Below are 15364 nucleotides of genomic sequence, written 5' to 3'. Positions count from 1 at the left end.
CCACTTTCACGACCTAATTCACGACCTCTGCCGAGTTTGCCCATGACTCATACTCGCAGCATGGTCGTCACGAGGTCATAGGAGGTCGTAGGTAGGTCGTAGCAGGCCGTGATGCTAGTTGTAGGTACTCGTGGCATCAAGTAGGTCGGGGCGTTTTTTCTAGCATGATGAAAAATGACCACAAGTATAAAAGGTTGTGAATTAGGTCGTGAAAGTGGGACAGGGCCTTAAATCTTCTAGGCACTCTTTCCCGTTTAATGTTTCCTTCACAATACCACGCCGACAACAGAATTCCCCAATTAATCTAACCATCTCATAAGATAATGAGTAGGAAGGAACTGCAGACGCTAATTTAAACCGAAGATAAGACACAAGAAGGTGGAGTAACTCAGTGGGTCAGGCAGCATCTCTGGAGAAAAAGGAATAGGTGACGTTTTTGGTCGAGACCCTTCTACAGTCTGAGAGTCAGGGGAAAGTGAAACAAGAGATATAGACGGTGATATAGAGAGATAGAGAGCAAATGAAAGACATGCAAAAAAGTAACTGTTCAAGGAAACAGTCCATTGTTGGCTGTGGGCTAGGTGATAATGAGTTATAGAGACAATGAAACTCACCAGGATGGCAGTGAAACTAGTACAACAACCAGGGCGGGTGAGGGACGGAGAGAGGGGGGATGCAAGGGTTACTTGAAGTTAGAGAAATAAATATTCATACCATTGGGTTGTAAGCTGCCAAAGCAAAATCTGAGCTGTTCCTCCAATTTGAGCTGGACCGCACTCTGACAGATTACGGAAATAATGAGAGGACAAACGCAACTGATGGGATGAATCCTCCAAGTGCCTTCCGTCTGGGTCATCATACGACACCCTTTGCTTTGATATTTACACCAGGAGCCAATTACTCCAGTTTTGGAGGTAAATACCACTGTTAAAAGTAAATAATTAAGGCCCACCTTACACAGCTCATGCCGCCCACATTCTCCACCACATTAATAGCTCTAACCAATCTGAACATTATATTGTACTGGCTTTCCACAGAACACCGAAGAGTGGCATGATATGGAGACACAAGGAACAGCAGATGCTGGAATCTTGAGTGAAACATGAAGTGCTGGACTAACTCAGTCAGTCAGGAAGTATGTGTGGGGGGAATGGATGGGCAATGTTTTGGAGTGGATTGACATGACTGGGATGCATAGGAGTTTTCTTTGATAACCTAACTCAAACACTGGATGCACAGGTTGCCTGTCAGATCCTGAGTCCAAAGACCAGCAATCAGTTTTTGGGAAGCATTGAAGGACAGCTTCCCACAAAACTCAGAACATTTGTCACCCATTATTTTATGTTAATGGTACTGGCCACCTCTTCTCCTACACAACTACTCTTCAATTGAAATGCAATATGATTGTTTGGCTGTGAGGGAGCCTGGCTCCTCCATGTAAGTTACCCCAAGACCATGTGTATGAACAATATCGCAAGGTGCTGCTGGGCTGGAAGCACTCATATCCAATGTCATCAGCCTGCAAACAGACCGGTCATACAGTCTTCAAAGCAGGTTGGTAAGATCAGGATTATGCAAGATTGATGAGAACTGCTGGCTGACAATAGTTATGCGCCTGTCCCACTTAGGCGACTTTTTAGGCGACTGCAGGACATTTTTCAGTCGCCACATGGTCGCCGCATGTTCGCGGGTGGTTGCCAGGGAGTCGCCTTCATGATCGTGAGGAGTTCCCACATTTTGGGAACTAGTCGCGGCCTCAATATGGTCGCTGAGAATTTTTCATGTTGAAAAATTAGCGGCAACTAGAATGAAGTCGCCATGGCGAGTAGCGAGAATTCTCAAGCCGTAGGTGGGTCACGAGGAGGTCCTAATGGGTTGCCAGGAGGTTGAAGATACTCGGAAGTTCTTGTAGGTTCAAGTTGGTGCTGACCGGTGAATTTCATTGTCTCATTGGGTGAAAGCAGTAGTTTTCAGAACCAAGGAACCGACCGGTAATGTTAAATGTTGGCCAAACTTCACAGCCGTGTATCTCTGTCTTCTTAAAGGTTGGCTCCACTCCTTCTCCCTCCTTTTCCCCCCTCTCCCCCCTCTTTTAAAGGTCTTACCATACACTGTGCTTTAGCTGCTTAACTACAGCGCCAACCTTCCTGTTCATCGTGGTGTGTGTCTGTATCACCTTGGCTTTGCACCATGGGAATTTTTTACACAGCGCTCTCCCGCTTACCTTTGCTCTGTGTGTGCGTGCGTGCGTGCATGTGTGCGTGCGTGCGTGCGTGTTTGTGTTCCACTCTGACAGTCGCCGCTCCAGTTCCCGGTTTTTCAGGCGATTACCAGCAACTTGACAGTCGCTGACAGTCCACTGAAAAATCGCCTAAGTGGGCCAGGCCCATTAAGAGGATAAATGATGTGGAAATTGCGGGGGTACTTTTTCCACTTCTAAAAAGACCAACAAAGAGGGAATCAAATTATTCAACCCAAGGAAGATAAACTTACATTTTTCTTTACTGAACTTTATTAAACGAGTTGCAGAAGGAAACCATGTCTGTGTACATTTGTATTAAACTGCATCCATAGGACAACTCTGATCAGTAGCTTCCTTTCCTGATAAGTGAACAACAACCACGATACGAATGGAAGAGTTTTGTTCCACTTAGGATTTTCAGGAAAGCCAAACATAAACTGTGGAACCAACTGCAATTAACAGCATCACTAGATCCAAATAAGTTTGATGAAATCCTCAATAGCTCCAGAGAGAGGATGCCTCCTTAGATCTGAAACCCTCTCTCTGGATCGCCTGAATTAAAATGAAGTTTGGAATCTTCCATTTTTGTTGTTACCAGATAAGAGCTATCCTCGTCCTCAGCTGTCAACTGATCAAGGATATCATATGCCAGTTTATATATTTCCTCATTTTCATGCAGTTGTAACTGCTCAATTAGTTGCAAACCTCCACATTCTTCAATTTGATTTGCAATCAGTTCAGTTTTATCATTTGCTGTACTTATGATATTGCTTAACCCATCCAGCACTACTATAACTATCTGAGGATCCATCAGCGTAAGGAGCTTGCAAAATGGAATGATTGCATTTTGTTCAATGAGATAATCAATCTGTTCTTTTCTGCCACTATTAGCTAGATTGGCTATGACCCAAGCAGTTTCCTTCTGAGTTGCGAAGTCACCATTTTCCATTAGGTTAATAACCAGAGGAATGAGGTTGGCACTGATCACTGCCTGTTCTTGCTGCTGGTTGCCAGCAGTGACATTGGAAAGAAACCATACAGCATCTTTACTAAGTCTTGCATTGGAATTAGTTAACAATGCTGAGAAATAAGTAAGGGCTCCGCAGTTCAAGACTACTTGTGCTTGTTCATCAGTACCCGTTACTATATTTCCTACAGCTCGCAATGTTGCAGTCTGAATATTAACTTCCTGGTGGCCAAAAAGAGGCACCAAATGAGGAACAATTCCTGAATCTATAACAATCTGAATCTGGTCATCTTCAGCATCGGTTATGTAGGACAAAGCCAAGACGGAGTCTATTAACGTGTGAACATCATTGTGCTGAATAAGGACACACAGAGCTGGAAGAATCTCTTGAACGATTTCCTTTGGCAGCGGAGGATCCTTCTGACGGCAGAGATTGACAATGACCCATGTGATTGTGTGAAGCAGACCAAGGGGAACTGAACAACTGACAAAAGCAAGTAAAGGTTTTATCACTCCTAAACTAATGACATAATCTCTATATTTGGGCCCATCGGCTATGATATTGCCCAAGGCCAAGAGTGCTTGCTCACATACATCCTGATGTGGGGAGCTCAGCAGGTTTAACAAGAGTGGGACTGCATTTAATTTAATCAGAGCCTCTGTGTGCTCTGAAGAACCATAAGCAATATTTGCCAAAGCCCACACTGCTTCCAGCTGTAATGGATGATTTTGGTCCTGTTCCGAGCAATGCATTAGAAGTGGCAAAATGCCAGAGGTGATTAAATCACCGATTGAAGGCGCATATTCACTGGAGATCAACTCTCTGGCAGCTTGCACACCATTGAGCTGAATTTCCTGGTTATCACTCGCTGCATTTCTAATTATTTCTTCTAATGATACACTCTGAAGTTTGACATCACCATCCGGATCAGATTCTTCATTGCCAACGAGAACATTCCTCCGCTTTAAGTAGTGTTCATCTCTCTTGATTTTTCTCAGCTCAACAACAATCTCATTCTGTTGTCGTCTCACCGTCTCGAGATCTCGCCCTTTCTTCTTGAAGTTCTTAATTCTTTGATTATCCAACTTATTGTTATCAGCCATATCCATTTGCTTCTTGGAAAACAGGTGCGTTCAGCCGAAAAGTCAAAGATTCGATGACTGCAGGTCTTTCATCCAGTATTTTCTCACCTTGATGATCAGGAATGGACCGCACATCGTAACTTTTAAAATGGAGCTGATCCGAATTACAAACTACCTTAAGACAATATTACAATGGGGATCAGAGAAACAGCGTTAGTTAATGTACCAGGTCCCCTCTGGCATACTGGACGCAGTGATATATACTATGTCATCATATCAGCATTATGACTTGTCCAATTCAAACCCCCAGCCAATCAAATTTCAACATTCAAATGAGGTCTCCATAAATATATGTGGTCAGTGCTCCATCTTTATGACTAATAGCTATTTTAACATATCCATGCTGCCACCTTGTTCATATCATAAAACAAACTTGACAGTAGTCAGAATTGTAGCTTTTATGTTGGTGACATGGCTGGCTTAAGGAGGGATGAGAGTGGGTAAAGTGGCAGATTTGGGGAAGAACCTAGCTGCAAAGATCATCCGCTCCATGATCTTATGCCAGAGGACCCTGTGATTTACGGACTGTTGCCAGGGACACATTCAGAGACTGACGTCGAGTGCTGCTAGAAGATCATCAACTCGATGAAAAACGCTCTTTTGTCTGCCCAAGCTTTGTTGACCACCCAGCGGAGCGAGATGACCGTCGAGGAATGTTGCCGACTGGCCTGCTGCAGACTGCAGGAGTACATGCTGAGGGACGCTCGGTGCAGCCAACGCCAAGTGCAGCCAACTCAGTGGGGGAGGACCACAGTCTAAGGTCCTTCTGCTGCTGGACATGGGGGGCAGGGTATGGGTGGAGACACCCCTCAAAATAAGGGAAGGGATTCCATGCCAGTGGACCACATGAGTGGCAAGGGTGGGGGATAAATTATCAAAGGGAGTACAGGGCAAAAGGGAGAATGGGTATGCCCTGTACACACAGGGCTCACAGGTAAACTTCTACAAAGCACAATGGGAAAACAAACTAATTTTTACACGAACAAGCCCTTATTTGTGATGAGCAAATAAGGTTAAAAACACCAATCCCATAACAGACGAGTGGACAGTGCTTTCAGTTTAAACACGCCATACACAGCTATAGGATCAACGGGTTAGGCAGCATCTCTGGAGAAAAGGAATGGGTGGCGTTTTGGGTCGAGACCCTTCTTCAGACCCAAAATGTCACCCAAAACGTCATCTGTTCCTTTTCTCCAGAGACACTGCCTGACCTGCTGAGTTACTCCAGCTTTTTGTGTCTACCTTCGGTTTAAACCAGCATCTGTAGTTTCTTCCCACAATTATAGGTATGGTCTGAAGATTACTGAGAATACAAAGAAAATGTATAACTTATGCATATTCTCTACTATTTTGGAATAAGGGCCGTAGTGAGAGACCATCTGTGGCAATTACACTGAAGAGCAGGCCGAAATCAGATCTTCATGAGATTAGGAAATATTGAATTGAATTTCTATATTTGTCATTCAACAACAAATATTGAACTTAATTTTGTTACCATACAGTCATATTCTTAAACTGTGGCCCCTGGTTCTGGACTCCCCCAACATTGAGAACTTGTTTCTTGCCTCTAGCATGTCCAAACCCTTAATAATCTTACATGTTTCAATAAGATCCCCTCTTATCCTTCTAAACTCCAGGGTGTACAAGCCCAGCCGCTCCATTCTCTCAGCATATGACAGTCCCACCATCCCATGAATTAACCTTGTAAACCTATGCTGCACTCCCTCAATAGGAAGAATGTCCTTCCTCAAATATTGAAGCTCCCGATATTGAAGCCCCTGCTGGGCGATGGAAGATGCCGCAGCCGATTTTAAACGGCGCAGGGCGATGAAAGATCCTGCGAACGGGCCGATTCCAGCCTTACGATTCGGGGCGGACGAAGCTGCTGTTGCTGGAGCTCCCGAAAAATCGGTCGCCAACCAGGAACCTGCTAGCTCTCGATGTTACAGGCCATAGGGCCCACAGCCGAAGCCACCGAAAGTCGAGTCGCAGCCACAATCGCAGCGCCACCGCAGCCTCCGACAGTCAGCCAGCTCTGCGATGGTATGTCCACAGGCTCTGCGTCTGGAGCCCTCAAGGTCGATTCCAGTTGGAGGCTGCCAACTCCTCGGTGTTAGGCCGCAGCGCGAACGGAGATACAACACGGAACAAAGTCGCAACTCCGTTGAAGAAAGTGATAAAAAAAAGTTTCTAACACCCCCCACATAATACACAACAAAAAATAGACGGGAACATGCATCTAACATTAATGATAAAACAAAGGAAGAAAGACAGACGGACTGCAGGCAAACTGCAGCTGCAAACCCAGCGCCGCCACTAGATGATTACATAGAGATGCAAAGTAACAATCCTTCAGCAATTTTATTTTCAGCAAAAGTTCTGAGCTCAAGGTCTCAGTTGTCTAATAAAATGAACACAACAACACAATAACCATTTGATTGCTGTGAGATGAGAAATTCTTAAACGTCTCCCATGGTATCAAGAGACTTATGGGTCTGTCCCACTTAGGCGATTTTATCGGTGACTGCCGGCAACCGCCATAGTCATAGCAGGTCGCCGGGAAAATGGCGACTGGACCTACCCTATGACAATTTCTTCGACAACAACCTACCTCCTAGTCGACTTCAAGCTACGGCAAGCTACCAACAACCGACAACCATTAGGACGTCCACCCACGACCACACCTACGACAACTTACGTCCACCCGCAACAAGCTACGACAAGGTAAGACAAGTCAGTCGCCGGTACCTGTCACCGGTTGACGTAGGTAGTCGCCAATGGAATTCACCGAAGTCAGCACCGGCGACAACCTATATTATCCTGGCGACAACCTATGCCACACCTAGTCAGGCTACGATCGTTGGTGTCAAACCCACGGGCCCCGACTTTTGCCGAAAAGTTTTGAACTTTTCAAAATCCAACGCTGACCAGGAAAAAAGTACCACTCTTTGGGAGACTGAAGAGACCATACAGGTGACACCCAGGTGACAGACCATGTGGCGACAGCCTAGTCGCCTGTAGTCACCTAACAAAATCGCCTCAGTGGGACAGGGGCATTACAGCAAGCTAAAGGGCTCATTGTCACCATAGTAATAAGAGATCACCAGAGCCCTAGGTTAAAACAATTAAATGCATAGGTGAGAAGTCTTGGTCAAGTGACTACATTTTTAGAAATAAGATACATAGTTCATTGAAAGTGGCGTAACAGGTAGTTAGGGTAGTCAAGAAAACGTTTACCACACCGGCCTTCGTCACTCAGGGTATTGAGTATAGTGTTTGGGATGTTTACACAAAAAAGCGAAACTCAGCGGGTGCAGCAGCATCTATGGAGCGAAGGAAATAGGCAACGTTTCGGGCCGAAACCCCTTCTTCAGACTGATCGGGGGCGCGGGTGGGTGGGGACAAGAAAGGGGGGCTGAGGAAGGGGAGGAGACAGCAAGGATTAACAAAATTGGGAGAATTTGATGTTCATGCCCCCGGGGTGCAGACTCCCCAAACGGAATATGAGGTGCTGTTCCTCCAATTTCCGGTGCTGCTCGCTGTGGCCATGGAGGAGACCCAGGACAGAGAGGTCGGAGACGGAGTGGGAGGGGGAGTTGAAGTGCTGAGCCACCGGGAGGTCAGCTTGGTTATTGCGGACCGAGCGGAGGTGTTCGGCGAAACGATCGCCCAAGCTCAGCACTTCAACTCCCCCTCCCACTCCGTCTCCGACCTCTCTGTCCTGGGTCTCCTCCATGGCCACAGCGAGCAGCACCGGAAATTGGAGGAACAGCACCTCATATTCCATTTGGGGAGTCTGCACCCCGGGGGCATGAACATCGAATTCTCCCAATTTTGTTAGCCCTTGCTGTCTCCTCCCCTTCCTCAGCCCCCCTGCTGTCTCCTCCCATCCCCCAGCCTTCTGGCTCCTCCTCCTTTTCCCTTTCTTGTCCCCACCCACCCCCGCCCCCGATCAGTCTGAAGAAGGGTTTCGGCCCGAAACGTTGCCTATTTCCTTCGCTCCATAGATGCTGCTGCACCCGCTGAGTTTCTCCAGCTTTTTTGTGTAACCTTCGATTCTCCAGCATCTGCAGTTCCCTCTTAAACATAGTGTTTGGGATGTTGTGTTACTGTCGTACAAGACTTTAGTGAGGCTACATTTGGAGTATTGTGTTCCGTTTTGGTCACCCTATTAGAGGAAGGATATTATTAAGATGGAACGGATGTAGAGAAGATTCACGAAGATGCTGCGGGGACTTGGGGTCCTGAGCCATAAAGAGGTGTAGGTTTGGACTTTACTCATTGGAGTGCAGGTGGCTGAGGGGTGATCTTATGGACGTGTAATAAATAGGGTGAATGCACAGAGTCCTTTACCCAAAGTAGGGAATCAAGAACTAGAGGACAGGGGCTTAAGGTGAAGGGAGAAAGATTTAATAACACCTGAGGGGGCAACATTTTCACACAGAGGGTGGTGAGTATATGGAACGAGTTGCCAGAGGATGTAATTGAGGCACCTACTATCACAATGTTCGAGAAACATTTAGACATGGATAGGATAGGTTTAGAGGGATAAGGGCTAATGCAGGCAGGTGGGACCAGCATGGATGGGGCATCTTGGTCGGCTCGGGCATGTTGGACTGAAGAGCCTGTTTCTGTGCTGTATGACTCTACAATATGACTTGTTCTTACCTGATTAGTTATTCCCTTTGTCCTATCTATCCCGATCAACTTAACTTATTATCTTTAATCATATCTAATTATCTTTTCTACTTCTCTTTCCCAGTTCTGACGAGGCATCTCCAACTGGAAACGTTATTTTTCCTTCCCCAGTTTTCTGTTTACATTTCTATTATTTCCTAGCGTATTTCTCTCGTTCACTATTTGCTCCCCTAAAGAATTACTCATGCAGCATTATTCACTTCATAACCAACCGAATAAACTTGGATGTTTCAAAAGTCAAACTCTCTCACCAACTCATAATATCATCTTTCACTTGCACAGGCTTCCTATTTTTTACCCTCAATTTCTTCCAAATACCATGTAGTATGAAAAAATACATGCCCAGTCCTCTCTCTTTATCTGTCCTGTTTCCGTTACTGCCACTGAATCACATTCCCATATAATACTTTCTTTCAAGTTATTCACTACCTGGTGTGTGTTCCTCATTTGTGTTACAATGTGTTAAATGGGACTGGTACTCAGTGGCAACACCCAGTCATCTGGATTGATTTCACGACCAGACCAAGCATTAGGCCACTGACATCACCATGATCAACGCATTTTTGGAGAAATTTCATTGTGAGTGATGTCCAATCGCTTTTAGTTTAGTTTAGAAATACAGCGCGGAAACAGGCCCTTTTGCCCCCCGAGTCCGCACCGACCAGTAATCCCCGCACACTAACACTATCCTACACACACTAGGGACAATTTAAACTTATACCAAGTCAATTAACCTACAAACCTGTACGTCTTTGGAGTGTGGAAGAAAATCGTAGATATCGGAGAAAACCCACGCAGGTCGGGGGGGAAAATGTACAAACACCGTACAGACAGCACCTGTAGTCAGGATGGAACTCGGGTCTCCGGTGCCTCAAGCGTTGTAAGGCAGCAACTCTACCGCTGTGCCACCGTGCTGCCTATTTGAACGTGCACTCATAAGAAACACAATTCCAAACAATGACAAATGTCTGAGACAGTTTCAGCATAACAACTGGTTTACAATGTGTGAGCTGTTGGATTTGCATATAGAGCAGAACATGATAACAGAGTTACTTGGGTTTCTGAGACCTAATGAGCCCTGATGCCACCAGAACAAAGTCTACACACTGACAAAGTTGTGGATTGACAATTGTTGTCATAATGTTATAATGTAATTCACCACAACACCCTCTTGTTGGCTATATATTTACGTTTATGCCTTTTATTGGATGTGCTTACACTTCAGGCAGTCGTACAATTTAATTAGGTCTATTGAAGAATTATGCAACAAATATAAAATTTGGATGATCAGCCATGATCATATTGAATGGTGGTGCTGGGTCGAAGGGCCGAATAGCCTAATCCTGCACCTATTTTCTATTTTTCGATGTTTGTATTAGATCCAGTTGAGCACACAAACATTGAATGCAAGACAACCATGAAGACACCTAGCCGCCCCATTGTGACATTCTCCCCTCTTCAGCCGATTGTCTCAAAGGTCGGAAAACCTCATCAGATATTCAAATCACAGGACTTTCTCCAAGTCCCCAACGAGCAAAGATCCGGAGCTAGTGCATCTCAATACCTCTGGCAAACTATAAAAATCCTCAGATTTGCAGAGCTTCAGTGGAGTAATATTTCACACGGAGCATCTAGAGCTTGGGGCCACTGTTAAAAAATAGGACATCAACCTTGCAAAACAGTGGTAGCAGAGTCATGATATGCAAGATGGTGATGATTAGCACAAGTAGATGGCAATGGGAGATTGAGGCTACAATCAGATTGTAATAAAATTTGAAAGAGTAGACAGAAGGGCAATGAGTGACATATTCTTGTATTTAATGCCTACAAACCTAAACCTTTCGCCCAATAGGCCTCAGCATTTATATAAATCTATGAGAGATAATTTTCTTACCTGCAGACAGCACAGACGAAGCAATTTGGATGATATGTTTTCCCCAGAGCAGAAACCACTTCGCCCTCTATAAATTCACTGCAACTGAAGCACCGTGTTCCATACAGTTTCTGATAGTCAGAAGTGCAGATGTACTCTCCTTGCCTGACAAAAAATCCACCCTCAGCTAAATCACATCCACATTCTGCAGAGAGGAAAAAAAAACACAAAAAGATCAACTTAAGTTTGACCTTCAGGCTTATATATTCGTTACTGACCTTTTATTTCCTTGTGTTATAGCATGTTACAAGTGAGCAAGATTAATTTCCAACAGAAATATGGCCGGCACTCGGAATGAAATCTGACGGAAAATAGAGTTTTAGACACAAAATGCCGGAGTAACTCAGCGGGACGGGCAGCATCACTGGAGAGAAAGAATGGGTGACGTCATGGGTCAAGGCCCTTGAGAAGTTACTCCAGCATTTTGTATCTATCTTCGGTTTAAACGAGCATTGTATAGCTCTTTCCTACACTTATTACACAAACAGTGCACGGTGGCGCAGCGGTAGAGTTGCTGCCTTACAGCGTTTGCAGTGCCAGAGACCGTGGTTCGATCCTGACTACGGGTGCTGTCTGTATGGAGTTTGGACGTTCTCCCCGTGACCTACATGGGTTTTCTCCGAGATCTTCGGTTTCCTCCCACACAAAGACGCACAGGTATGTAGGTTACAAACCTAAACCTTGGTCAGCAGTGTAGGTTATTTGTTTTGATAAATATAAAAATTGGGTATAGTGGGTATAGCGTAGTGTAAATGTGCGGGGATCGCTGGTCGGCGCAAACCCGGTGGACCGAATGGGCCTGTTTCCACCCTGTATCTCGAAACTAAACTAAACTAAGCAGAAGTCAGCAGTGATAAATTTTACACAAAGTGAACAAGACATCAGGAGCAGGGAGGTACTACTGCAGTTGTACAGGGTCTTGGTGAGACCACACCTGAGTATTGCGTACAGTTTTGGTCTCCAAATCTGAGGAAGGACATTATTGCCATAGAAGGAGACGGTTCACCAGACTGATTCCTGGGATGGCAGGACTGTCTTATGAAGAAAGACTGGATAGACTTGGTTTATACTCTCTAGAATTTAGGAGATTGAGAGGGGATCTTATAGAAACTTACAAAATTCTTAAGGGGGTGGACAGGCTAGATGCAGGAAGATTGTTCCCGATGTTAGGGAAGTCCAGGACAAGGGGTCACAGCTTAAGGATAAGGGGGAAATCCTTTAAAACCGAGATGAGAAGAACTTTTTTCACACAGAGAGTAGTGAATCTCTGGAACTCTCTGCCACAGAGGGTAGTTGAGGCCAGTTCATTGGCTATATTTAAGAGGGAGTTAGATGTGGCCCTTGTGGCTAAGGGATCAGGGGGTATGGAGAGAAGGCAGGTACGGGATACTGAGTTGGATGATCAGCCATGATCATATTGAATGGCGGTGCAGGCTCGAAGGGCCGAATGGCCTACTCCTGCACCAATTTCCATGTTTCGTTTCTATCAGCTCCTATAAATCAGATGACAGAATTTCACTTGGTTACAATGGAGATAAAATTAAACAAGAATTAAATTGTACAGCAGATGATAGTAACACTTCAGTCTGCTATAACGTGTAAACAGTTTCCCACTTAAAACAGGATTACAGCAAACTTGTTACTACAATCCCATTTTCACAATGATTGAGAGAAAACGCAATAAAATGCATTAAGGGCCTGTCCCAATTTCACGACTTAATTCAAAACCTCTGCCGAGTTTAAAGGACCTAAAAAAAAATCAAGATCGTGGTAAACTACAAACATCTACGACCTTCCACGACTATGTTCACAAACTCCTACGAACTCCTACGAGTATGTCTGCGAATTCCCATGACTATTTCGATGCCCTCCTTACGAGTAAAAAGTTGCAATTTCTTTCATCCTGACCATTTTTTTACTCGTGGACATTTTTTATCGGGCAGGAAAAAGCATACTGACTTATCTGATGCCACGAGTAGCTACGGCCAGTATAACGAGCTGCAACAATATATCTACGAATACCTATGACCTGCTAGGGACTCGTTACGAACATTCTGCGAGTTTGAATCAAGGGAAAAACTTGGGAGAATTTGTGAATTACCTCGTGAAAGTGGGACAGGCCCTTGACCTTGCACTCCAACATGCACTGCATAGAAAGCATGTCTTCTTTAATTAAAATACATAAAATTATGTTTACAAAAAAGTGGAATTCCCTGCCACAGAAGGTAGTTGAGGCCAGTTCATTGGCTGGATTTAAGAGGGAGTTAGATGTGGCCCTTGTGGCTAAAGGGATCAGGGGGTATGGAGAGAAGGCAGGTATGGGATATTGATTTGGATGATCAGCCATGATCGTATTGAATGGCGGTGCACGCTCGAAGGGCCGAATGGCCTACTCCTGCACCTATTTTCTATGTTTCTATGTTTCACATGTGTAAATAACCAAGTGCTATGAAGACAGGCTTTACAGTTAATTTTCAGTCGGAAGTACTCATTAACTGCATTATTAATGTAATTAACTCCATCCTGAATATTTTATACATGTCACAAAACTCTCTGAAAGGAAGCTGATAGTGCCAGCGTTCTGCAAAGATGCCGCAAAGAGGTCAAAGAAAAATATAAGATCACATTTCATGGATAAAAAATAGATATAAATAGATAAATAAATACAGGATGGCAAGGGAGGTCCTGTCCCGAAAAAAAAACACCCATCACTCATGCCCTACTTCAAAACATCATCAAGGAGTTAATTTCTTTTACAATAATGGGTCTGTTCCACATGCGACTTTTTCGGCGACTACCGTCACCTGTCATAGGTTGTTGCAGGTCGGCAAAAATGTTCAACATGTTGAAAATTCAGCAGCGACCAGAAAGACGCTACGACTCTTTGGGCAACTGAGGAGACTACTCACGACCATACAATCGTACCTTGTTCTGGTCGCCGCTGGATTGTCAACATGTTGGAAACATTTCGGCGACCTGTAGTGACCTATGACGGGTGCCGGCAGTCGTCAAAAAAATCGCGTAAGTGGGACAGGCCCATAACGCTCTCAGGTAACTTAAAGTTATGCACATTATTTCCTAACATTCCTTCTCCAAAGACTGGTCCTAATTTCTAGACCAAACACACCAAAGTTCCAAAAATTATGTCCTCGGCTCCAAAAACAAATAGAAGCAATCAATAATTTGTTCCAAATACATGCTGTTAAAAATTGCACATGGAAGTCAATATGTGTAGCAAAATGGGGAGTCATGCATTTTGGTAGTAGGAATAAATATGTAGACTATTTTCTAAATATAACCATATAACCATATAACAATTACAGCACGGAAACAGGCCATCTCGGCCCTACAAGTCCATGCCGAACAATTATTTTCCCTTAGTCACACCTGCCTGCATTCATACCATAACCCTCCATTCCCTTCTCATCCATATGCCTATCCAATTTATTTTTAAATGATACCAACGAACCTGCCTCCACCACTTCCACTGGAAGCTCATTCCACACCGCTACCACTCTCTGAGTAAAGAAGTTCCCCCTCATGTACCCCTAAACTATTGTCCCTTCATTCTGAAGTCATGTCCTCTTGTTTGAATCTTCCCTATTCTCAAAGGGAAAAGCTTGTCCACATCAACTCTGTCTATCCCTCTCATCATTTTAAAGACCACTATCAAGTCCCCCCTTAACCTTCTGCGCTCCAGAGAATAAAGACCTAACTTATTCAACCTTTCTCTGTAACTTAGTTGTTGAAACCCAGGCAACATTCTAGTAAATCTCCTCTGTACTCTCTCTATTTTGTTGACATCCTTCCTATAATTGGGCGACCAAAATTGTACACCATACTCCAGATTTGGTCTCACCAATGCCTTGTACAATTTTAACATTACATCCCAGCTTCTATACTCAATGCTCTGATTTATAAAGGCTAGCATACCAAAAGCTTTCTTTACCACCCTATCTATATGAGATTCCACCTTCAAGGAACTATGCACGGTTATCCCCAGATCCCTCTGTTCAACTGCATTCTTCAATTCCCTACCATTTACCATGTACGTCCTATTTTGATTTGTCCTGCACCTCACATTTATCAGCATTAATTTCCATCTGCCATCTTTCAGCCCATTCTTCCAAATGGCCTAAATCACTCTGTAGACTTTGGAAATCCTTTTCATTATCCACAACACCCCCTATCTTGGTATCATCTGCATACTTACTAATCCAATTTACCACACCTTCATCCAGATCATTGATGTACATGACAAACAACAGTGGACCCAACACAGATCCCTGAGGCACCCCACTAGTCACCGGCCTCCAACCCGACAAACAGCCATCCAGCATTATCCTCTGGCTTCTCCCATTCAGCCACTGTTGAATCCATC

At 44.4% G+C, this 15364-nt stretch overlaps 2 protein-coding genes across 3 annotated transcripts in view; both read right to left on the bottom strand.

Moving 5' to 3' along the window:
* The window catches only part of LOC129702794 (actin-binding LIM protein 2-like), a 230139-nt gene that overhangs the window by 104623 nt on the left and 110152 nt on the right, over positions 1–15364 (bottom strand). For both annotated transcript variants that reach the window (XM_055644778.1, XM_055644787.1), the window contains exon 3: positions 10945–11128. In XM_055644778.1, the coding sequence (XP_055500753.1) occupies positions 10945–11128 (184 nt within the window). The remainder of the gene's footprint in view (positions 1–10944; positions 11129–15364) is intronic.
* Positions 2471–4529, bottom strand: LOC129702808 (importin subunit alpha-3-like). The gene has a single exon (XM_055644799.1). It carries the CDS (start codon positions 4317–4319, stop codon positions 2766–2768), a length of 1554 nt encoding a protein of 517 aa, XP_055500774.1. The 5' UTR covers positions 4320–4529; the 3' UTR covers positions 2471–2765.

This window comes from Leucoraja erinacea, chromosome 1 (genome assembly GCF_028641065.1).
Source record: "Leucoraja erinacea ecotype New England chromosome 1, Leri_hhj_1, whole genome shotgun sequence".
NCBI classification, from domain to species: domain Eukaryota; kingdom Metazoa; phylum Chordata; class Chondrichthyes; order Rajiformes; family Rajidae; genus Leucoraja; species Leucoraja erinaceus.
This window is presented reverse-complemented; position numbering and strand designations above follow the sequence as displayed.

What these genes read in the sequence shown, in the direction of transcription:
- LOC129702808 (XM_055644799.1), bottom strand. Translation starts at nt 4,319, where the DNA reads ATGGATATGGCTGATAACAATAAGTTGGATAATCAAAGAATTAAGAAC.